The 24,233-nt window shown below is 36.7% G+C and overlaps 1 protein-coding gene across 6 annotated transcripts in view; it reads left to right on the top strand.

Moving 5' to 3' along the window:
* The window catches only part of WASF1 (WASP family member 1), an 88,325-nt gene that overhangs the window by 57,701 nt on the left and 6,391 nt on the right, over positions 1-24,233 (top strand). For 5 of the 6 annotated variants that reach the window (XM_074537969.1, XM_074537968.1, XM_074537964.1 and 2 more), the window contains exons 2-6: positions 1,965-2,125; positions 12,926-13,060; positions 22,166-22,319; positions 23,072-23,189; positions 23,996-24,168. In XM_074537969.1, the coding sequence (XP_074394070.1) occupies positions 1,993-2,125; positions 12,926-13,060; positions 22,166-22,319; positions 23,072-23,189; positions 23,996-24,168 (713 nt within the window). In that variant the 5' untranslated portion in view covers positions 1,965-1,992. The remainder of the gene's footprint in view (positions 1-1,964; positions 2,126-12,925; positions 13,061-22,165; positions 22,320-23,071; positions 23,190-23,995; positions 24,169-24,233) is intronic. The other variant, XM_074537966.1, reaches the window with a different exon arrangement.

Genomic DNA, 24,233 nt, shown 5'->3' on the forward strand with positions numbered 1-24,233 from the left:
AAAGTGTGAAATTTTTCTGTGAAAATATTTATTTACATACTTGTTTGGACCATCTTTAAAAGACTTGTCTACTTGGTATTTATGCAACACTGTCATTAAAGCAGTAATCAAGAAAGGGCTCAACTTTGGGATTAATATTTAATTGCTTCTGTAGAACATTGCTGATGTATCATTTGATGTGTTTCTTTGACAGGGACAGAACAGTTCCTTTATTTTCTCTTGGGGAACCATGATAATGAACCTGTAGTTAAACGTTCATGAACACTTCTTCATTGCTTCTCTCTGACACTGCATTCAGATTTGCACTTTTTATTTTATTTCGTTGGTGTGTAAAGTCTGGCTTTTCAGGACTTAGGTACTTGGTGGCTAGAAAGATTTGGGATATTTCTAGAAAATAAAAATCAATAGAAAGTGTAGAGTATTTTGATAGTTCTGTCCAGAAAATAAGGGTGGTAGACATGATGTTGAAATGCAATGAATGAGATGCAATCGGATCTTGGAAACACAGAGGTGTTTCTCAGGTGCACTTTAAGGATCCCACCTGGGTCCCTCAGCGATGAGCCCTGGCTCCAGTGAAAGAACATACTCCCAGGAAACCAGGCAAGGAGAAATCTAAGCAGTCTGCGAGGCGAAAGTACTCCTTTACAGTCACCTTTGCATCTTCTAATTCACTGTGCCATTCTAGGTCAGCAAAATTTCACCTCTATCTTATCCTATTATGCAAAAACACCCTCTCAGTTTTGACCAAGTAAGGATAACAGTGGCTAAATATATAGTGTAGGGAAAGTGCATTCTGTGACTCTACAAAAACCCTGGCTGCATCTTGAGAATGTTTTGGGGCAAAACTTCTAAGCAGAGGACAGATGAAACAGGCAGGCTTGGGTGGTTGAGGGACTAGGACTGCATATGGATTGCGTTGTGGAAAACCTGTTTTCCTTTGGTCTGGAGAAAGTGTGATCTCTTCTGCAGTGGGAGGGGAGAATATAAGTTACACCAACACTAAGTGTATCCATTCTCTGTATATCAAGTGGGAGTTTTGTCAGAGTGTTACATGACAAATGATGGAAAAATACAGAATTTTAGGGAATCAGCTTTTGGTGAAGAAGCATGTTAGTAAACGGGTCTTAATAAGCAGTACTAATAAGATGAGGGATGTAACTTGCCCTCTGGGAAACTCCTTCCAGTCAGTGTCATGGGTGCAGAAAATTATCAGCCTGGGATTCACAGCCTGAGACAATTCTTGTGCTGTCTGTAAAACTAGCGAAGACTCTTGATGTATTTACCATTTGAATTTGAAAACTGTGAAGGGGTAGGATTTCTGAGTCCTGGAGGGAATTGCACTACAAGTCTACTGCGGAGACTTTCATATTTGGAAGATGCATTGTTAGCTGAATTAATTGTCAGTAGCAGTGTAGGGAGAAGGGCAACATCTTCCCTTTCCCTACCTTGACTCTGTATTGACTCTGTATGATTTAGAAGTGATGTTCAGATTAGAAGGGTGACTCCTGCTGGTAACATGACACAATGAATGAATCACACCTACCTTTCAACTATAATAGACGACAGCTAGTTCGACTTTGACCTCATAACAAAAGGACTTTTTGTTGGACTTTGCTTGCACTGAATAAGGAAGTAGTCCATCACGAACACAATATTTCTCTAATGGTTTTGGTCTGCAGAGGTTTTCCTGTCTTTTGGGGGGGGGGTTAGGAAAAAACAGAAACAGTAAAAAATTACTTGGCACTTCAGTGGACTCTGAATCAGGTAAAGATTTAGAGAGAATGAAATAATCTTTCTTTGGGAAAGGAAGAAAATATTTAGGTATTCACAGAGCAAGGAATTCTATCAGTACTACTGGAGCTATTTTTATCTGTTAAGATTAGTCATTTTAACTTCAGACATAACCTGAATGTAAAATATTTACAATTAAAATTGTAACAGTACTGTGTCTATTTTCTTCACAGGTTTGCTGGTCCTCTGATACATTTCAGAATGCCGCTGGTAAAAAGGAACATAGACCCCAGGCACTTGTGCCACACAGCTCTGCCCCGAGGTATCAAGAATGAGCTGGAATGTGTCACCAATATTTCCTTGGCAAATATAATCAGACAACTGAGTAGCCTAAGTAAGTACATTGTCTTAATAGCTGTATTTAGAACTAATATATTTCACAGTCACAGTGTTTGAAGTAGGAACATCTTTTCAATTTCTCTGTAGAAAGTTGTCACTGGGTCTGGAATGTAGTGCTTTTGTGGGTAGTGTCTAGCATGGATGTCTGTGAAGGAAAACTAGGACCTTTTCTAGCAGCACATCTTAAAGCACTTCATTCATATATTTCTGTTACCAGTGGAATGTGACAGGAAAAGATAGCTGGTAATTAATGAAGTCAGTAATTGCTAACCTTAGAGCAATTCTTGAGTAGGGAATATGACTTAATGAGAAAGATATCACTGGTTGCTTAATTCTCTCCACTTAAACCCTTTGTCATGTTGTGGTCATTCAGGAAAAAAGAGGAGTTACCTTTTGGAATATACCCAGAAATTTAATTATTATATGGTATTTGAAATAGTTAAAGATTTTTCTTCCTTCTTCTCCCTCTGTCAACAATTGTATCCTTGGTGCACTTGAGAGGAGTGAATACTTCTCGGGCTGTGAAACTCTGAAGGAGTTTTGATGAAAAGGCTGATCTCTGACTTGTTTCTTCTTTAAGTTACAGCAACTTAAAAAGTTGTCAGATGAACCAGCACGATCACATTTTGAATTTCCAATACTGCAAGTGCTTTTTAACCGCTAGGACATTACTTAAACTACCAACACATTAAATATTTAAATGTGCATGTATTTACATCTACAATGTGAAAAGTCTTTTAGCTCCACCATTTTCTTAGAGTCACAGGTGGTGTAGCCTAATTTGTTGATTAGATTGATTTAATTGTTGGTCTGATGATACGCTGTATAGTGTCTGTTGTGCCAGCCTTTCAAAGCTGTTAGGGTGCTATTAGATGGAAAACTTAACTGAGGACACTGAATTATGGAATTGAGACAGGAATGCTTACAACACATAAATATGAACATTATTAATATAGCTGCAGCAACAAAGGAAGAAACTATTTTAATACTTTTCAGTGAACCAAGAGCATATAATATCAGGATGCAGTATATGATCACCATCTGTGGTTTTGCTTCATTCTGCCAAAAACTCTTCCCAAACTAGCTGCTCATGTACTAGGCTCCCCTTCCAAGTCACTGTTATTAATGTAGTATTATTTTATTTTAATTTGCTTATTTTAAAAATTCTTACTTGATTATAAGCTTCATCTGGGGAATTTGCTTTTGTAGGTGGCATGTCAAATATATATTTGGCATTTTCATTTGGAGGTATTATTTGATCCTAAAACCCCAACAGTAACTTCTAACTCAACATCACGGTCTAGGGTTCACCTACTGAGATTCAGCTGCCTTTGCTATGTTTTCTTGGTATACAGATCTTATGTCTGATGTGGTATGTGCTGCTGCTTGTGAGGAGGTCAGGATGAAGCAATACTAGAACAGAAAGTGCTCAATTAAGGAAGAAGAAAATAAATTAAGAATATCCGTTGAATGTTCGCACATTTATTACGTGGTTTGCCTGACATATAGCGCAGAGAAACACTTGCAAGGGAATGTAACCATAACTATGTATAATTCCTCTTTGTAAAAGCAGTGTGGTTCTTCCCTAAAACATGCATCCATGTGTTTGTACCAAGTTTTTACCTGATCCTCTGTGTGTTTTCAACAAAAACAAAAACAAACCTTTTTCCTACAATTAAAATAGAACATGTTTTGCAAACTAGTCCTTATTTCTCAGCAGTGCTAAAGACTATTCTTTAAAAATGTGGATCAAGTTTCAAAGGTTTGGGTACTTGTGAAAGTATTTTGTTCCAGAATTCTTTTAGCTTTTCTGCCTGTTTATGCTAGGAGCAATACAAATTCAAAAATATTCAGGAGTTCTGGAATAGGAATTTTGTGTCTCATGCTTAAACCCAAATAACCGATCTTCACTTGGTGTGTCACTGTTAGGGGTGAACAGCAAGGTCTGCTGACATGCAGATAAATTTTAGTACTTGCCTGTGAGTCACAGCCAGCAGGCATGGTTTTGCAGCAGTCCCCTGGCAACCAGCTCTCTGCAGTCCTTCCCTTTTTGTTTTCCATGGATAATGTGTATATTTGAGATTCAGCCTTTAAGTTGTAGACAAAATGAGCTTTACTCTGAGGGTGGAAACCGAGAGCTCTGATAGGGTCTCGTTTTCTTTAAACTAAAGCTGCTTTTGCTTTTGCTGGTGAAGTTATGCAAATTTAAATGAATGGTCTTTGACCTGATTAACAATCAGTCATCTCTGCCTCTAAGATTTTTCACTTATCTACCCTCAAATAGAGGATCTTCTTATGGTTATGATTCTTAAGACCAGGCAGTCTTCTCTTCTAACATGATATAAAGAATGCTGTCATGGAATTGGAGCCACCAGTACTCTAAACAATAACAGAAGTCATTATTGAGAAAAAATTAGCATAGAGTTTTGTCATGTACGTCATGGGGTCTCCATTTTTGGAGATACTAACAGCTCAGCTGGATTAGTCAAGCAGCTGGATCTAATTGGATCTGCTTTGCACAGGGTGTTGGACTAGATGACTTGGAGGTCTTTTAACCTAAACAGGATTGTGTTTCTATGATCTTGGATACTACATTTAAATAGGATATACAAGCAGAAACAGTACCTATGAAATGACAGGAATTCTGTTTTCCTGTATTTCAGTATAAAATTTAAAGAGCTTTACATCACTATGTCAGTGATAACTACCATGTGTCTCCATGAAATTATCAAACCTTTCATTGCTTATTTGATGGGCTGCTTCTAATTGTTCAGTTTGAGAAATTTTTTGACCTTTAAAAGAAGTAGAGATCAAAGGACAAAATATTTATTTCTGCTTTGAGTGATAGTCATTGCCTTTATCCCTGAAGCATGAAAACACGTCAGTCTGTCATGATACAACATACAAAATTGCCAGGAAGTAATTTTTCCTCCCATATTCCCAGTCTTCTCTTACTTCATAAAAGGATCTGTTTTCTGACAGCTTTTCTTAGCACTGTGTCAGAAAAGAAACTCTCCGGACAGCAGCAACAGCTGTTTTAGTTTCCTAGCCATTCTTCCCCGTATTTCTTTGTTTCTAACAGTATCTGCTTTGAGGAAGTGCTTCCCTCATGTTTGCAGCAATATTGCACAGACATTAGTACTCTCTATACATCGGTCTGTGTCAGGCCATAAGATTCCTGTGTACATGAAACACAACTGATAGCATTGTGCAGCTGTGCCATTGTTAGAAGGCAGATAAATAGTTCTCTTGTGTGGATGTAGCCTCCTCATTTTGTTCACAGCTATTGACCAATCTTGGTTTTCCTTTTATTCAGCTGTTCCATGGAAACAGAATCTCGGTATCACGTAAGAAACCTAACTGGTGGGGTTTGTTCTCAGCCCCAGTCTCTGACACCTCCATCTAGGGAGGAGAACATTTCTCTTTTTGAATATGTGCCTTTAATGAATATTGGTATTGCAGGCATACAGACTAGGCCTTTTATTCAATCATAACAAAATGTCATTCCTCATTTTTTCATTTACTTCTGCATAACCAAAGAGAATGCTGCATAATTCTGCTAAGCTGCAGTGCCTTATATGTTAGTGAAAACAATTTTCACTTAACATTGACCCTTTTGTAGCCTTTTCCCTCTCTCTATCTTTTCTGTGTAGTATATCTATTTTTACCATGTTCGTCTAATTCTTTCTTTTCCTTGCCCCTTATTTATTAGTTTTCAAGAGTGAAAGCCTGATTTTGGAGCAAACAATTTTTCCCTCTTATTTTTTCTTCTCAGATAGGCTTCAGCTTTTTTCTTTTTTTTTTTTGCTTACCGTGCCTTCCCCAAAAGCATTCATCTTGTGGGGGGCACTTTTGTCTTATACAGTGAGAAACACTTTTTCAGCTAAGGAAAACCTGTAGTTTGTCATGACTTAAGCCATTAACATTCAGTAAGTGTGAAATACCTAGCTGCAAGGTGTTGGCACTGCAATTAATTTTCAGAACCAGGCCTCTTGAGCTCAAAGACCGGCCTCTCTCTTCACCCTGTGTGAACAGCATCTTCAGCACATGGTAAGTAAGGTTCCTGCATGCTGCATGATTGGAAGGAAGTCTCTGCAGATCTGCAGCTAGAGCTTCAGTCAGTATTCCAGAACCCCTGTATTGCATCTTGCCCTGCCCATCCTCCTTCTCAGTGTGTTCAGGAAGACATTAATTGTGAATTTTCTTCATTAGTCACTCCTCTTTATTCATTATTACTACAATTGCCAGGCAACACAAGTGTTCTTTTGCACAAGGGGATAAAAAAAACTGATGGACCTAAAGCTAAAGGCTAACTCAGCTTGAGAGAACCCCAACTTCTCAAAATCTTCCCTCTGATTTCTTGATGTTGTCTTTGCAGCAGTGGCAATGCTGTTTTGTGCCTGTCCCAAATGGTAATGAGAGAATGAGCAAGGGGTCAGTAAAGTTTCATTGAATGCAACTGTGTGTAAACAGAAGAAAGCCCCACCTGTCATTAATTCCTTGCCTACATAACGCAGTGAATTCAGGTTGTGTTAGAAATGAAAGGAAGAGCAAGACTTCCCTGTGAAATGATCATTAGCACTGCTACTTTCCACGTAAGTTCAGTTCTCAGCAGTCTCTTTCACAGATTTCTGAATATATAATGGTAATCTCAGCTAGTTTACTTGATAATGTCCTCAGTGGGTGGATACAAACCTTATCTCAGACTTCCATGGCTGAAGATTTTTTGGAAGCTGACTTCTTTTTGGATGTCAACAAGAAGCATCAAACTTGCTCTGGATAAGGCCTTTAACAAAGTTTATTTGATACTTTTGATGCCCTGCTCAGGTTGTCTGATAAACATCTGGTTCAATTTTCCTGGCTAAAGGAATCAAGTTGTCTCCTCAGTACTCTGATACTCCTTCTGTAATGCTTGTGGACTGCTCTCACATGTTCATAATGAAAGTTCCTAATTAGCATCAGTGCCATGTATTTAGTGTGTCATTTACAGAGCTTGCTCAGCATAACCAATGATTTCCCGAGGATCTACCAAGGTTCTTATCTCCAAGTTCAGTCTCCTAGCTGTTAGTGCATTTCCTAAGCATTTAGTGAATTAGCTGTGAGATTGAAATGATCCTGATGAGAAATAAGCCCAGACTTTCAAACTCAGATACATCTTGCTTTTTTCTAAAAACTAAATTATGTAGTGAAGATCTGAAGCTGAATCAACAGGCTATGGATATATTAAATGATATGTCAGGAATAATGAAGGAGGAAAAGTGTATTAATAGACTTATACTATCTTTCCTGTTTTGCTGTATAAGGGAACCTTGGTTATATATTGTGAGTGGCTTATGTGGTAACTAGTTATCCTGAGAGAATATTTTCTAATAAATACACTATATTGTGTAGAAAGAAACTATTCAGTCATGAATAGTGTAATTTTGCATAGTATAAATATATTGGGATGGGATTGGGCAGTGGGACATGACAGGTTTTACATCTACTCCTGTTCTGTACCTTTATTTTTTAGAAAATATAGTGGACAAAAATATTGTATAGTGTGTGAACAGGAATGAAATAATAGAAATCAAGGAATGATAGTGTATAGGTAGGTAACAGACTAAATTCTAAGCTTGTTCTTTGAGATGTTTTACCAATTTATACATTTTTTTCAATTGCCAAACATATTTTTGAGCGAATATTATTTTGGGGTTTGTGTAATTCAATATATCAATAAATTTACTATTTTAATATCAAATATTATTTTAGTGACATAACTATTATACTTTGTACTTAATAATGTCACCACATATTTGATGTATTATGTATTCTTATAATTTAGTTCAATGATAATTGTGTTGGGTTAGATTTTAGGTTTGTAAATGTTAAAATATGCAAAAACACACACACCACTGAGCTCCAAAAATCTGACAGATCACTTAAAGGCTAAGTTAATCAAGATCAATGCTTCTGGGAAGATTGAACAGTTGTCTTATTTTGAATGTCCTGCTTGCTGCATCTTGCATTGGCCTGAGTTTTGCCAGTCATCCTCTTGAATTTCCCAGAATGATGCTGGTTTATGGCACTGAGCACAGTGTGTGGTGAATGTGTTTATCCAGTGCAAATTCAGAGCACATTTCACAAAGGCTGCCAGCACCTAACTGGTCTGCAGGGTGCTGCTTCAGGCTGGGCTGCAGCTGAAGGGTTTGGAACTCTTTTTCAATGCTGAAGGATTGTAAAGAAATTACTTCTTCCACAAGTCCTGGTTCAGAACTCATGGCCCGCTCATTGTCTGAGAGCCTGTAACTAAATCTGTTGGTAACTGATCTAGTGTTGCAAAATGATTAATTTAAATGGCCTTTCCTTAGGGTTTGCCAACAGGTACAGCATTGAGAATACAGCCAGAGTTCAGGTGGGTTTAAGGACTGGAGTTTTGAGAGGACTGCTAGTGTATGTCCTGATCCTTGTTGTGGTTCTAAGAATTTGAGTAACACAATAATAAAGTCTTTGAAGACATTTATTTGTCAAGCTTTATTTAATTAGACTAAAATACTGCCCAGAACCTGATGTGGACATTGTGGTTGACTTCAGTTTATCTGATACATACCCAGTCCCCTAGAACAAGATAAAAACCCCCATTTCTTTAACCTTAGTATGTTTTCATTTTAGTGTGTGGGAAAATCAGCAATTACTCATTTGTGGATAAAAGCCAGGGAGGTTGGACAAATGCTTAAGAAATTATGGGGGGAAATTAGGAGATAAAACAAATTAGAAGGAACATTTGGTGAAAGCAAAGCACTGTAAAACTGATCAGTATTTTTTGACATTTTATAAGCCATTGTACATTTATTGCCATGGTAATGAATGGAAATTGAGTGGGTGATACATGTTTTGGTGGTTTTAATTTAAAAAAAAAAATAGGAAGGCAGTAAGCAGTATAATTTTTACTCTATTTTCAGTTAGTAGCTACTAGCTACTGTTCTGTTTTCAGCTCATAGATCTTTTTTAAAAGTCAGAAAATTAATTGTTCAAAAAGCCATCAAAGTACATGCATGTTATTGAGGGAAGGAAGAACAGAACATTGTTTCCAAGACATTTTATTTGTCTGTCACAAAAAAGGATATTGACTGACACCAGAGAGAGCTGCATTCCTGTATCCCTTTCTTAGTGAAGGTTTAATTGTGATCAGAGCCCTTAGATACATGAGGAAAAGTTATGAAAAGAATAATAAGGTGAATAATAAATTCCTTAATTAAAACTGAATAATAATGTATCCTCTTATTAAAAAAAATTTAAGTGCTCATAAAAACAAATGCCAAGCAGGTTTTGCAAATACAGTAAATTAAGCTTTTCACAGACATTGAATTAATTTAATTGCATAAGTGTATATTGTAATTTAATTTAGTAGGCAAACAAGACCACTGATCTTTCTGATCTGGTATTTTGAATCCAACTGTGAGCTGGATCCTAAGGCATTAGTATTATAATTGTCATGGGGAACTGTAATTCTCTTTATTGTGCTGTGTGAAACAACACAAGAGCAGAGTTTTTCAGCAAGCCCATAATATGTAAAGCAAGCCCATAATATTGTAAATATTCTGAAGTGTTAATGATACCTTGGAATATTCATTGTGTATAATGGAGTTAATTTTGCATTCTTACTCTTCTGACATATTACCTATAAATTATGAGGAATGAGTTCAGCTTTGTTTACTAGAGTGCTTTTTTCTCACACTTTCTTATTTGAATTTGTGACACTTTGTTCAGTATGATCACCTGTAATTGTGTCCTTTGTGATCCATTCAAAACTGAGAGTAGACTCCTATAGAATTCACAGAGATGGCAACTCAAATACTGGGTTATGTGTGTTATGTACATATTTATACATTCACGTATAATATTTTTTAGAATGTAAGTTGTACATTTCACAAAAAGCAAACATTTTGCTTTGCTAGAGGAAGCATTTGGTTAAATATACCTCTGGCTAAATAAAGAGACCACCAACACACAGGTAGGTGGAGACATGATGGTTGGCACACCACTTCAAACATGACAGGTTGTTTTTAATGTATTTCCCATTTGAGGATTAGTGTTCATAAGCATAGGCAAATTATTCCTTGCAGTATGTTTGTGGCTGTATGCAATGTAATGAAAAGATTTCCAAGAGAGATTATTTGTAGTTGGAGCTCATTAATGAGGTAGATTAATTTTAAGCCTGATGAAATGATACAGATAAAAATTTAGCCTCAAAATACACCTATAAAATGGAAGTTACTGGATTTTAAAGCCCAGCTTCTAAATTAATTTTCAATTCTGCACATGTAATTTTATATTTTATTTTAATTTTAGCCTGTGTGTCTCTGAATGTTATGTGAGTTATCTAATTACAATTAATATTTCTGAACATATTATCTGAAATGCATTAAATTTTTAATTTAATCTGTGTATTAAAACATCAACAATCTTGTTCTTAGTGGATCACATTTTTAAGTAATTTCCCTTGCTTCAGGTACAGGTTAAAGAACATAAATTTTTCAGAGTTTCAAGACACATATTAGAAAGTCTTACATTAGGTGAGTTGCCAGCTGAGAAGACTTTTACTAACTTTCTGTCTGTATTTTTCTGTGGACTTGTGCTATGAGACAAAGGTTCAGAAGGGGAGTGCCTTTGATTTGCTTCTCACTGTGGCTATTAGCAGCTGCTCCAAGAGTGAGAGCAAGACAGCATGTAGGATATTCCTACCAATCTCCCTGCTTCCAGCATTTTTCAACCTGGAAGCCTCTCCAAGCAGCTGAGGTTTGTCTGTGTTTCCTAAAAGAAAGTGTGTTTCTTTTTCATGACTTTCTGTCATTGGAAACTTTGATCTCAGTTTTTTTCAAGCAATTGACACATATTGTAATTAACATGGATCCCAGCATAGAAGCTTAGTAAAACTCACCTTTGTCGACTGTGGAGACTGGTGATTTACTCCTATGCCCTGTTTTCTATCTTTTGAGGAATTATTTATCTGTGCCACATCTTTTGTATGCCCCATCTGTTAAGTTTTCCCCAAACAGTTTGATTAGGGATTTTCCAAACTCTCTTGGAAATCTCAGTCGATCTCTCTGTGCTTCTAAGCCATTCAGAATGTCCCTTTACAAAAGCTGTGCTGCCTCTTCTGGCATGAGTCATCCAAATGTCTGCTAATTCAGTTCTTCATTATGACCTATACTAATTTGTATGGATGTCAGGCTTATGGGTCTGTAGCTCTCAAGCTCTCAAGATGTTCCATGAAAAAAAGTTTGAACCTTGTTGTTGTGTGTTTCAATGTGTGTGAGTGCAGTTGTTCCTAATACTTGCTGGTCATTTCTTTCCTTTAGTTTTGTAATTTTTATATAGTCTCTTCAGTTTCTTTGGGCTTCCCACAATGAGCTCTTGTATCAGGGTCTCCCCAGTTCCCTTCAGTGGACACCAGTGGAAGGTGTTAAATTAGCTTGTCCACAGGGGTCTTGTCTTCCCTGTATTCCTTCATATTTTCATTGCCAGTCTGCTCTGCAGACTCCCTGGCAGGCTTTCTTATTCCTCATGTCTTTGAAGAAATATTTATTGTTAGTTTGCTAGTTGTTCCTCTTCTATTTTCTTCTTCTGTACATTTCTTCTGATATCATCTTTTATATTCCATTGTGTATAGTCATGCTGGTTTTCTATTGCTGTTTCCTAAGTGTTATTTATAAATGGTGTGTGCTGGCCTTGTGCTTACTGCATAGCATCTTTAAGTAGTTTCCACAGTACCTGTAGGGATTTAATTTTTGTTCTTTTGATGTGTTTATATAAAAATGTCCTTGTTTTTATGTATATTTTCCGATGTATTGCTCACCAAAGGCAGAATTTCCACAGCTATCCTTTTCTTTTATACCTGTCGGAACTTGAGTGCAAAGCAGGTAGTTAGAAATTTGTGAGATTTATACTTCCAAAACCAACATAAGTGCACAAACAGTACATGAATTACATATGCACAGTATCATAGAAGGCTTTGAAAGCTATCACATTGTATTTCAGAAGTGTGGCTACACATTCTGCTGTGTAGTCTGGTGGGGTTTTTCCAGTGACATAGGCAGACTTCTCAAATGGAGTCTTGAGAGCATTGGAAGCAGTATGGGGAGTACTCTGTAGCAGGGAAACCAATTACTGATCCTTTCCTGGCAATATTTGAATCTCCTGCTCTTTTGTGCTAAAAATATGTTGTCCATTGTTGTGAACAAAAGAGATTTTTTTGGTTGTTTGGGATTTTTTTTTACTTCAGTGTAAATGGGTCAGTTACTAGAATTTGGATTTTTCAAGGTAGGATTATTTTAGTGTGTATTTTTGAATAGGCTGCTTCTAATTTATCTAGATATGAATATCTGATCTTCCTTTTTTTGTAAAGTTCTCTGTACAGCAGGAGTGGAAGCAGTGCTTCATTTTGAGAACAGTTTTGAAGTAAATTCAAAGATTAGTTATCACTCAGACAAAAGCAGCTTCAGATGTTGGAAGTTGTCCTTTTAGAAATATCCAAGAAACTGCAGTCTAGTTCCATGCATATCAGCATAGTTAAATTATTTTATGGCAGCTGAATATCTGTCCTGTAATGTATTAAATAATTTAATTTCTGATAAATAAGTTGCATAGTAAGTATTTAACTTCTATTTGCTTTTCTAAAGGACTCTTAATGGGCTCAGTAAGTGCAGGTTGTTACAATGATACTCATGCATCTTAGAATTTTTTAATTAAACAGTAGGAAATCATTTGCCTGTCTTGTGGTATGCTTGAATATTTTTTTTCCCCCATGTTTCAGGTAAATATGCTGAAGATATATTTGGTGAACTTTTCAATGAAGCACACAGTTTCTCATTTAGAGTCAACTCCTTACAGGAACGTGTAGATCGCTTGTCCGTCAGTGTTACACAACTCGATCCAAAGGAAGAGGAATGTAAGTTACCTCCTGCAGGGAGGATTTCTTATTTTGTCCCTCAGACAGCGCTGATAGGTGAAATGGAAGTAATAGTTTAATAGTTTAAATCATATTTATAAGAACACACAGCAAAGCATCATAAGAAAGGTCCAGTTCTATTTCTGCTACACGCTTTTTTTATAGCCTCGAGCAGCTTTCTGAGCTCACCGTTTTCATGGTTACTGAATGATACTAAAAAATTTACATAAAAATGGCTACAGGAGTATCTGTCACTTCAGTAGTATTGCATATTTAGAATATTAATAATATTGTGTAATATTATGTGAATGCTTAGAGATAAGTCTATACACTTTTTTAAACCTTTCTATTAATTCTCATGGAATGTAAACATTTGTCCAAGTAGGGTTTTGGCATTTAACTTGTACTATCTTACTTTCTGAATGACGTTATAGTTGTATAGCTTCATTTATTACTGCTGCATAACCTCTTGGACTCTTCCTAAATAATTTTAAGTATTGTAAATATTGGTTAGCACTGAGAAAACAAGTACTCTCAGAAGTCATCAGCTCATGCCTGTAAGATAGAATTTGTACCGAATTTTAAAGGATGCCTAGGGTTTGTTGGACCACCTAATTCATAAATGCCATGAAGCTTTTTTGCCTTCATTGATATCTGTCGGTCACAGGTCAACTGTGAAAAATCTTGTAACCCCCAAAAAATTTAGGGTGTTCTAAACTATGTGGTTAAGACCTAGAAAGAAGAGGAACACCCCATCATGAAGTATGACTTCAGATTGCTTGTGGGATCCAGTTTTAAACTATAGAAAGCTGTTTCAGTTCTCAATGTCTAGATATAATAATTTTGTATTATTAGATTGTGTGATTACAATTGTGTATACAGAAAATTGAAGTGTCAAACCAGAAGTGTGATCTTCAGGTTGTCTTTGGTTATAGATGTCAGAATTTCACTAGTAGCAAAATTAAGCAAGGGGAATTTTTGATTCTGTATTTCGCGTGACATTAATTTTAGAACAGGTTTTGAAAGACAGCTGCTCACAGCTAGTAGCAGATTTTCCACAAAATCATGACTTGCCTAGGGGAATTCTTACATTAATGGGATTTTCCAAGTCTCTTGATAACTGAGCATAAATCACTCTTGTATACCTCTTTTTCCAATTGTTGTGGTTTAACCTGGCAGGGAGTTATACACCACACATCCACTTGCTCACCCCTGCTCCACAGTGGGAGGAGGGAGATAATCAGGGGGGGAAAAAATGTAAAATTTGTGTGTTGAAATAATGACATTTTAATAGGATAGAAAAGGAAGGAAAACATCAATAACAATATTAGAATACACAGAACAAGTGATGCACAATGCAGTTGCTCACCACCTGCTGACTGATGCCCAGCCAGTTCCTGAGGAGCAGCCCAGCCCCCAGACACCTTTTCCCCTGGGTTTATGTGCTAAGCATGGCACCCTATGGTGTGGAAGGTCTCTTTGGCCAGTTTGGGTCAGCTCTCATGGCTGGGTCTCTTCCCATCTCCTCGTGCCCCCCATCCTGCTGGCTGGTAGGGTGGAGTTAGAAGCTGAAGAGTCCTTGACCGCTGCTCAGCAATGATAAAGCATCAGTGTGTTATCAGCATTATTCTCATCCTAAATCCCGAACACAGCACTATACCAGATACTAGGAAAAAATGAAATCTCCTCCTGCCCAAACCAGGGCATTTTTGCTATGATTGGATAATGGTAAAAAACCCTTTCCATATATGATAATAAATTGTCAGCAGTTGTAATCTTGTAATGACTGTAACACTCTGGAGTGTTAATGGCATTTCCACATTTACTCTTGACAGCCTAGTTTTGGTTCAAATCAGAGGGGGATGTATGTTGATATATCATATCTGATATGTTAATCATTCACATTTCCATAGAATGGAGAGACCATATTAAGCCATTGAGTTAAAGCATCCAGGGATATTACACAATAGCAAGACAATTGTACTATGCTATGTAAAAGGCTTTTTACAAGTTTGGCTCTAGGTTTCAGGACCAAAAATCCGTAACTATTTGATGTTAGAGAATTGCTAGGAGTAGTTTTAAATAGTGTGTAGTGCCCAATGTGCCATACCAACACATTTTCACAGAACTGTCCTTGCTGTAGTGTTTGCTACACTCTGTAGCCAAAGAAAGGTACAGACTGCAGTCAAGGAAGCAGGGCTGGGAATAGGTCCTCACAGTGAAGTCCAGTGTGGCTCAGGGCGATTTGAACCTGATCCCCAGGATTTGTGTGTCACACCACAGAATGGCAGTGACTGCTTGTACTTCAGAGGGACACATGCAGTCCTCAGTGTCAGGGGCTGTTAAATTACTGTTTTTATTAGCCTAAGAATATCCAGTCCCTGAGCTGTACCCAGTGCCCCTTATTCACAAATGTCTGCCTGGAATGAGTCACCAGATGAGGACAAAGGAGATGAGGAGACATTTGATACTCTATTTCCTTAAAAGTTAGGGATCAGGAAACTTTTTCCCTTCAGTATACTGTTTTGGGCTTGACTTTGGAAATCCATCACAAATAGTTTAGGTTTAGTCCTAGTGTGGACTAGAATAGCTGAAGGATGTTAATGCATGAAGGGGAGGGAAGGGGGAGAATATTTGAATTTACCTTTTTTAACTCACTATGCAAGAATTAAGCAACTTCCAGTACTTCTACTCAGCTAACAGCATGAGTAAAATGGGATATACTTGTGAAATGAGTCTCATCTGCTCTTTGCCAGGAGGCAGTAATAGAAGATTTAATGGGTTCCTTTGGGCCTATGCTATTACACAAGAGAAAGAAATTAAGATTCATTTAAAGCTAAGTGGCACGAACAAAACCAGCCCAAGTCAGATTCACTAAACGAGATGCAGATACTTGGCAAGATGTTTCTGGTAGAATCAGAGTGATAAAAAGCTCTGAATTTGTTTGAACAGTCTGTGTGTTTTCTCATTTTGAATTACTACAGCATCTCTGTGAAAGAATAAAACCAAGGTTAAGATTTAAGATTGTATCTTTAGGAGTCTAACTCCTCATGACCAATTTTTCTGTCATAAAAGAGTTGCTGCCAACTTGGTTTGCTTTGAATTATTACACTGTTTTCAAATTCTTGATTTCTCAATGTTATTAATTTAATATTTTAATAGATTTTTAAAAACACTTTATTATTTTCATATACATGTGGGTTTTACCCTCAGAAGATACCAAACTTGTATGCAGACAAAAAGTAATCCTCTGTTTTCCATCAGTAAACTCAACTTTATTTCAATTGTATGGGAAACAAACCCATATGTATCCAAGACTAATATTTGGGGTCCTTTTAGGATTGAGAAAACACATTCTTGCTATAAAGTTGAACTAAGGTCAACAGCTTCACTAGCCCTGCAATATAAGGTGTCCTCATAGGTGAGAAAATAAATTCTGAGTATAGTTTCTTTGCAAGCATTTTTCATTTTAGTATTTACTTTATAGTAAATAGTAAATATATAGTTTGTAGGTAACATTACTAACTCTGTCCATATATATGCAAAATGCATCGATAAAATAATACTTCTCTTAATTGATCAAATTTTCATTAATTTAATTGTGCCTTTTAAGTGTGAGGTACTGCTAAAAGTGAAAAATGGCATAGTTGTAGAAATCTGACAGTTTTGAAAAGAATATTAATTTTAACAATTATGTGGTTCTTTTTTGAAATGCTGATACATGGTACAGCTCTGATGCATTCATGAGATATTGGAAAATAGTTTTGTATCACTCAGAAATAAATAATATCAGGGCAGAAGGAAAATTCATAAATTCAGAGTTTATCAGACTATTTTGGTATTAATTTAGTCCTTCTTTCATTGTGACCTGCCTAATTCTATTTAAACCTTCAGAGAGGGTTTTAATCTCAAAGGGAGTGTATCAAATTCTTGGTTTCCATAGCATATTTGTTATAACTGTGACAAGCAACTTAAATAAACCTAATGGCAGAAGTGCTGTGGGTGAGCAGCCTGGCACATTTCAGGAAAGTGAATTGTGTTTCAGTAGGCTTCTGCCTTTGAATACAAGTGTTAGTTGTTTTTCTAAACATTCTATAAATATTGCCCTGTCATTAAAACAATAGTTGTTCAGAAGTTTGGCTGGACCAATGCCAGAAACAGATTTGTTGTTTTGCTATGGGGGAAAAGAAAGGTGGCATTTGGTGGGGAGAAACCTAAAAAGCTTGACAGATGATTGTGGTCTGTATACTCTGGAAATGGGAGACTTGTTCATCTCTAAAGTCTGGATACTCAGCCCATTGTGAGACTTAGAAGGAAAGGGTAGCAAACCCCAGTTTAAGGGTCAGCTCACTGTCTTTAAGCTGTGAAGAAGATTTTGCTGAGTATAAATGTAATCAAAATTAAGAACTGGGAGCACATCAAAATTGGGTCATGATCTCCACATGTACTGTATTAAGTGGAGAGTAACACTATTGTCAATTCATTCATTAGAAATGTTACCCTCCAAGGCAGATAAAGACTGTTAAATTATATAGCAGGTCTCTTTTCCTTGCACATTGCTACTTAAAGAAAGTTAGATTTGATTGTTAGACTGATCTCCCTCTCAAGATTCTGAGCAGGTGGGCTGAGCTTCAACTGCTCTCTGTTTTCTTAGGCCCTTGATTGAATCTGAGGGTTATTTAGTAAGTAAATCAGTTTTAAATTAGCATGTCCAAGGCTTAATAGTTCCATGGTAAGACCATGATAGTGCATGTTTTGTGTATAAAAAGAGGGATGTGGACACAATACCATTTGTCAAACAATGTGGTGGTTTTGTTGAGACTAACCAGCAGATTCAGTGTTTGATGCCCACAGGTATTTCACATCTTAATAGGGCTTACTTGTTCTACATGCTGCGTTTGAAGCAGCTTCTGAGTCCTCCTAAAATGATTGATCTAACATTTACATCTTCTTTTTATTTACCTGTAGTAAAGGTACATACATTCTCCATCCAAAAAGTTCTTGAGCTGTTTTGGAATTTTTTAGAACAGTATTTCAGAAAATTTCTATTTCTTGTGTAGGGGACAGACCCAAGAGTGATGTCTGATCTATAGAAATAATCTCTCTCTTTAGCAACTATCAAACCCACAGTCAGAGTATTCTGATGGCAGAGAAACCTAAAGTGTGCATTCTGGTCATTGTTTAAATGGATAACCGTTAAAAGTATAAAATAAATAAGGTAGAAATCAGACTTTAAGATTGCAGTGTCTTTAGGAACTGAATCACACAAATCTTTACCTTAAGAGAATTTTCAGCAGCACCACTCCCTACCAGTTAAGTACCTTTAGTGGGAAATTTACAACTAAGTTATTTGTTTGAGAGTGTTGTTCTTTTCTCTTTGCACTTTTCAAATTGCTGGGTAAGTTTTTGAACAGAGAAAGGGAATTGTATAGGGCAACGGAGTCCCTTGATTTGGATGAAATTTCCCCTAGTCATTTAGTTCTGCAGGGAGTCACAGCTGTGATATTCAAGAGTTTACAGTCCTGAAAGATGCCAGGATAAAATTCTGCAAAAAGTATTAAGAGAACAAGCTTTTAAGAGGAATAGATGATTTCTTTATTTGCTGTCTTTAGAAGAATGGTATTTTTTTGCCTAGAACCTAATTGTAAATTGTGTAGTTGAGTGATTGTAAAAGAATAAAAATAAATCTAGAAACTTTTTTTTTTCTTCTGGTGAAGTAAAATGTAGTATTTAATGTATTTGAAAAGTTAAAGTTAGTTGCTTTCTGTCAGTGCTCTGGTGAGCTCTATACCTGACTTTTACTACAAATTGCAGGTTGCAGTTTAATGAGATGCTTGCCAAGAGATAAAACATTATTTAGTATGCAGATTACAGATGTGCTTTTATTTAATTTTTACTTTACCCCAAAAGAAACACAGTTATTGTATCTCATCAGAGTACAATTTAAATACCCTTCCCCCCCACAGTGTGTTGTTGATTATGAGTAAAAATGGACTGGCATCTCTTTTTCAAAACCAAATGTACAAAAGGTTGACAGTTTAGCTTTCTGACAGACAGCTTTTGCTTATGTGGAAAATATTGTTGTGCACAGAGGGCTGATTGGCTTAGATTGGCTGATATAATGCATCTTTTCATACAATCCAAACAACAGACACAATAAAGACAAACAGGCATTTGTTTAGATTATTGAATGAATCTTCACATTAAATTGTGAATAGCTCAACTTTTAAGGAAATTATTTAAGACCCTGGTTTTTGTTAATTACAGTGAGCACAAATGGTGTAGTAGGTGGACTTTCAGAAAAATATGTCCGTATCAAATTTAGGATTTTGGGCTGTACAAAAATTTCTGGTCCTTGTTAGGAATTAAACAACTAGAAGCCTAAATTTACCATCATCAAGTCAATTGCCTGCAGCTTTTCTAACTCCTCCTTCAGCTGCTCATCTCTACTCACACCTGAGTTCCTACATGCACTTTGCCTGCCCTGTGCCGTGGCAGTGCCAGTTTGTCTCAGTCCAAGCTGGGAGCCACCAGCCAGGTTTTCACCTCTCCCCCCCCCGAGGCTGTAAAGCACGCAGGGCTCTTGTCCCTCTGCCAGCTGGCAAGCTGAACAAGTGGCTTTGGAAGCCAGACCGTGCACAGCCCAGGATTAGGCTGGGTGTGTGACGCGGGATTTACCTGATCCCTCTGGGTAGGCACCTTATATCCGTGTCAGGATTGTCCCTGTGCTGCGTGCCACCTCCTTCCCTTTCCTGAGCAATGCTGTCCTGGTGTGCTCTGTTGGTTGGAATAATGGTGTGCTTGTCAGGGAATGCCTGGTACAGGTCATCAGCATAGGAAATGTTGCTTTTCCATGAAGCCTTCTGCTGTGTATCTTAGGTATAAGAGAAAATTATTATACTTATTGTTGGGGATTGATTTATTGATTGCTTATCCTCTAGTGTGTTATCCCCCTGTATGTGTGTACAAAATGTAGAGTTTCAATCAAGAAAAGGGAAATTATGAATTAGATTGTCTGTGCTTGCTCGTTGAAGAGATGGAATGCTAATAAGGAGTTTGTAGAACAGTGTAAATAATATGGTGTCACATGCTCTGTGAGCATTTTAATATTAAACCAAAGTACTATATTTATTTATTAGAATAAATTGATTAAGTTAGTTGTCTTCAGAATGTACACAGGTTGAAAGAGAAGTATACTAAGTTTTACTTTTGTTGGAAATGTCTCCAATATATGACAGAAATCTTGCAGGATTGCCAAGCAACTCTGAGCAAGTACATTTGGTGTTATTTGTATAACCAACAACCCAAAGGAAAGGCATAAAATGATCTAAGACTTAAATTTTAGACTTAAATTTTTAAACCTCAGTTATTCTAACTGAACTTTTGCCAGCTGATAACAACCTGTACTTCATGACAGGTACAAAATATATAGGGTTAGTTATGACTGCAGAAATACCTACAGAAATTGAGACTCCTAGCTGACATTCAGACTTTATAATACTTCTTTCACACACTTAAAAAGGCTTCTGAGCAGCTAATTAAAGCTATTAAAAATAATAAAAGACACTGTGATGAATTAGAACCTAAGGGTAAAAAGGAGGAAACTTCTCCAGGAATACACAACCTTGCCAAGCGTAATAAACTTCAAAAGCCAAGCTGAAAATCAAATAAATCCCATCTTGAGCCTCACAAAGGATGTTGCCAATATGCTTAGGTAAGAAGACAGAACATTCCAGGAACTGCAAGCCTTCTGGAAAAAATCCTGCTTTCTGCCCCTTTGTGATCACACAGTAGAAATCCAGCTTGGTGTATGTACATGTGTATGTGAACACTTGTATGTGTTACAGGAACCTGAGTAAAAAACCAGTTTTCTGCTTAAACAGGTTTTCTTTAAACTGCTGCCAAAGGCCCTAGTGATAGGGGTAGAGTTGTCCTCTCATCTTGCCTAAAGGGGCATTACTACTAACCTGTTTCTATGAAATAAACATAATTATTTATAGATAAAATGTATGTGCTGAAAGTGCTCTTTACTACCATGTCAGAAAACTGTTTTCAGCATTGTTTGTGATTTTAAAAAAAGAGCCCAAGCTAATGAAAAGATCTGCCGCTTTATCTAATGGAAGTCTCATGCTGGTTGCAAGGGTAGCTTTTAGGCACACCTGGACTTCACAGGTGTGGTAACTGAAGAGCAGGGAGGGAGAGAAATATGAGACTAAATAGGTATACAGTTTCCAGAATTAAAAGTGCAAAGCTTATCAGTTGTGGTTACTTTTCCATTAATCTTTATCTAAATTTTAATGAAACAGAAAAGATTCTTTTGAAATCAAGAAAGATATCTATGTAGACTTTACCAGGAGTAGATAAAAATAGTTGAAATCCCTGTTTAATGTGTTGTGTTCATGTAGTATTGTTTTCCTGTGGATCTTACATAAAGGTAATTGATTATTCCTAACGACTGTTCTTAAAAGTCAAGGTGGCTCTGAATTATACAGAGAAGGCTCATATTGATTAAACAGATTAAAAAGCATTTGACTATTTTCATGTGTTGCAACACAGAATTACCTCCCATTAAAGCCCATTGATCTCAGTAGCATAAGCCTAAGTGATTTTCTGGTTTGGCATCTCAGTGGGCCCTCAGTGGAACTGCTGCCTACATGCAAGGAATGCAAAGTTTGGCTTGCTGATGCCATAAAGGTAAAATCTATACCTCAAGGTAGAGAGCAGTTTTTCTTAGCAAAAGGATTGTGAAATAGAGTTGGTAAATGTTATTAGGTACTTCTGAACTACTGAATGATATTTTACAGCTACAGCATGCAATTTGTTGAACTACTTAGGAGAGACATAGTTCTGATATCTATTTAGGTGAGAAAAAATTCCTGTGAAGCTAAATAGAGGATGATGTGCTAGAACATTAGAACCATGTTTGTCACACAGTCTGACAATATCTTGCCACGGCAATAGTGCTAGATGAATCTGTATTTGCTGTAAAAGGCCCAAGATGCAAGCAGTAGTGCTTTATATTTTAACCAACATCAGGTAATTCCAGATTAATCCAAACAAAATGTATCTGGTGGGATTTTTTTAAATGGCAATATCCCCTTTCAGTGTCACTGCAGGACATTACCATGAGAAAAGCTTTCCGGAGCTCCACGATTCAAGACCAGCAGCTGTTTGACCGCAAAACTCTGCCAATTCCTTTGCAAGAAACTTATGACATTTGTGAGCAGCCTCCTCCACTTAACATTCTCACCCCTTACAGGTTAGTGAAACAAAATTGATCCAAATCAATGCCTAGCTTATTTTATGTAATAGAGAGGATGTATCCAGGCACCTTGCTCACATGGAGTAGCACTTGAATATTTAAGGAGCCGGACTAGAAAACTGTGAAGCTGCTGGAGGAATGAGAGCAGCAGAAAACATTGTAAGCATTGAAATTTTACTCCATTTTACTCGAATCTTAACTCAGTGTAACATGGTAGGAAAAAAGTAGTTTTTAAATTCTGTATTTCTTAAACCATATAATGCACTTGCATGTGAAGTGAAGAAATTAAACAGGTAAGTGTGTAGAAAGAAGCGTCTTCAATGGAAATTAATATTGTTTGCTGTCCCAGAGATTCAGTTTGAATCAGTAGCTGGACATTAGCAGCCACACAAAATTGCTCAATATTTTAACAGCAAGATTTGAGCTACTGGCATGGGAGTTCTCTGATTTATGACACACATTTTTTTGGTAGTGGTTTTTTTGGGGTTTGTTTGTTTGTTTGGTTTTTTGTTTGTTTGTTTTGTCTGGAGCTTGTGTTAAAGTTATCTTTCTAAAATTAGGACCTTGAATACCAGGAAAGATAGTAAAAAGTGTTGGTGCAGAAGGTCAATGATCACCACTTTTGTGTTCCTCAGTAAAACATTTCAGGGTCTGAGATACTATATATTCCTTAATATGCCCTTGCTTTGTGTTTGGATTCATATCTTCTCAAAGAAACAGTATGCTCTATTTGTGTCACTGTATTTCAGGGATGATGGAAAAGAGGGTTTGAAGTTCTATACCAATCCTTCATATTTCTTTGATCTGTGGAAGGAAAAAATGTTGCAGGACACAGAGGACAAAAGAAAAGAAAAGAGGAAGCAGAAGGTACATATGTTAACTTTATATGGCTTCTCTTTGTTTTTTCCTAGAAAGGGTTTGCTTGCAGATGTGGTACTTTAATAGCAATCCAGACTTGACAGAGTCATCTATTCAACTAAAGCTACTTGTATTCATTCAGTTCCACCAACTTAAACAATTAAATAGTAATAATAATAACAACAGCAGCAGTAGTAAAATATTATAGAAGGACCTAAAGCTTTCATGCTGTCTTAACATAACCAACTTTTGCCAAAGTTTGTGAGTACTCTAGCAATGACTCAGAAAGGAAGGAGGAATGCAGCAGGAGCAAAGAGTTTCACTTGAAAATTTATTTTGTAAGACAAAGTTATGACAGTCTTACAGGTGAAAAAGCTTGAATGACATTTTAATAGATATGTGTAAACTAGAAAGAAATTAGTAGGAATAAAACACTTGCTTATATTTTCTTAAAATTAAACAAGCACTTTTGTAAATGGTAATGCTACTTTTTTATTTGACCATTATTCTGTATGTTTCATATGTAGTAGAGAGAGTAAATATGAGTGTCAGATTTATAATTTGATTTCAGACTTAGAATGAAAAGCTACTTAAACAGGTATTTTTCTCCATATTATTCCGGTTGTTAGCCACTAGTCTGATGTTTCTGGCTCTTACAAGTCATTCTGGTCTACATATTATGTTTAGCCTGAAAGCAAATTTTTCTTGCATTTGAAATGAGATTGTTTTTCATAATTTTGTGGCTGATGTTTATATGCAAGTAATTAAAAAACACTGTCTCAGTTGTCAGTTTTGTTTGCACAACTCTCCTACAGCAGAAAAATCTAGATCGCCCTCACGAACCAGAGAAAGTGCCAAGGGCACCTCATGACAGACGGAGAGAGTGGCAGAAGCTAGCCCAAGGTCCAGAGCTGGCAGAAGATGATGCTAACCTCTTACATAAGCACATTGAAGTTGCTAATGGCCCAGCTTCACATTTTGAATCAAGGTTCCTTTTTGTTTTTTCTATCCTTTATGAAGTGTATTCATACTGTGAACATGCATGAGAAGTGG

The sequence above is a fragment of the Zonotrichia albicollis genome, chromosome 3 (genome assembly GCF_047830755.1).
Source record: "Zonotrichia albicollis isolate bZonAlb1 chromosome 3, bZonAlb1.hap1, whole genome shotgun sequence".
In the NCBI taxonomy this organism is placed as follows: domain Eukaryota; kingdom Metazoa; phylum Chordata; class Aves; order Passeriformes; family Passerellidae; genus Zonotrichia; species Zonotrichia albicollis.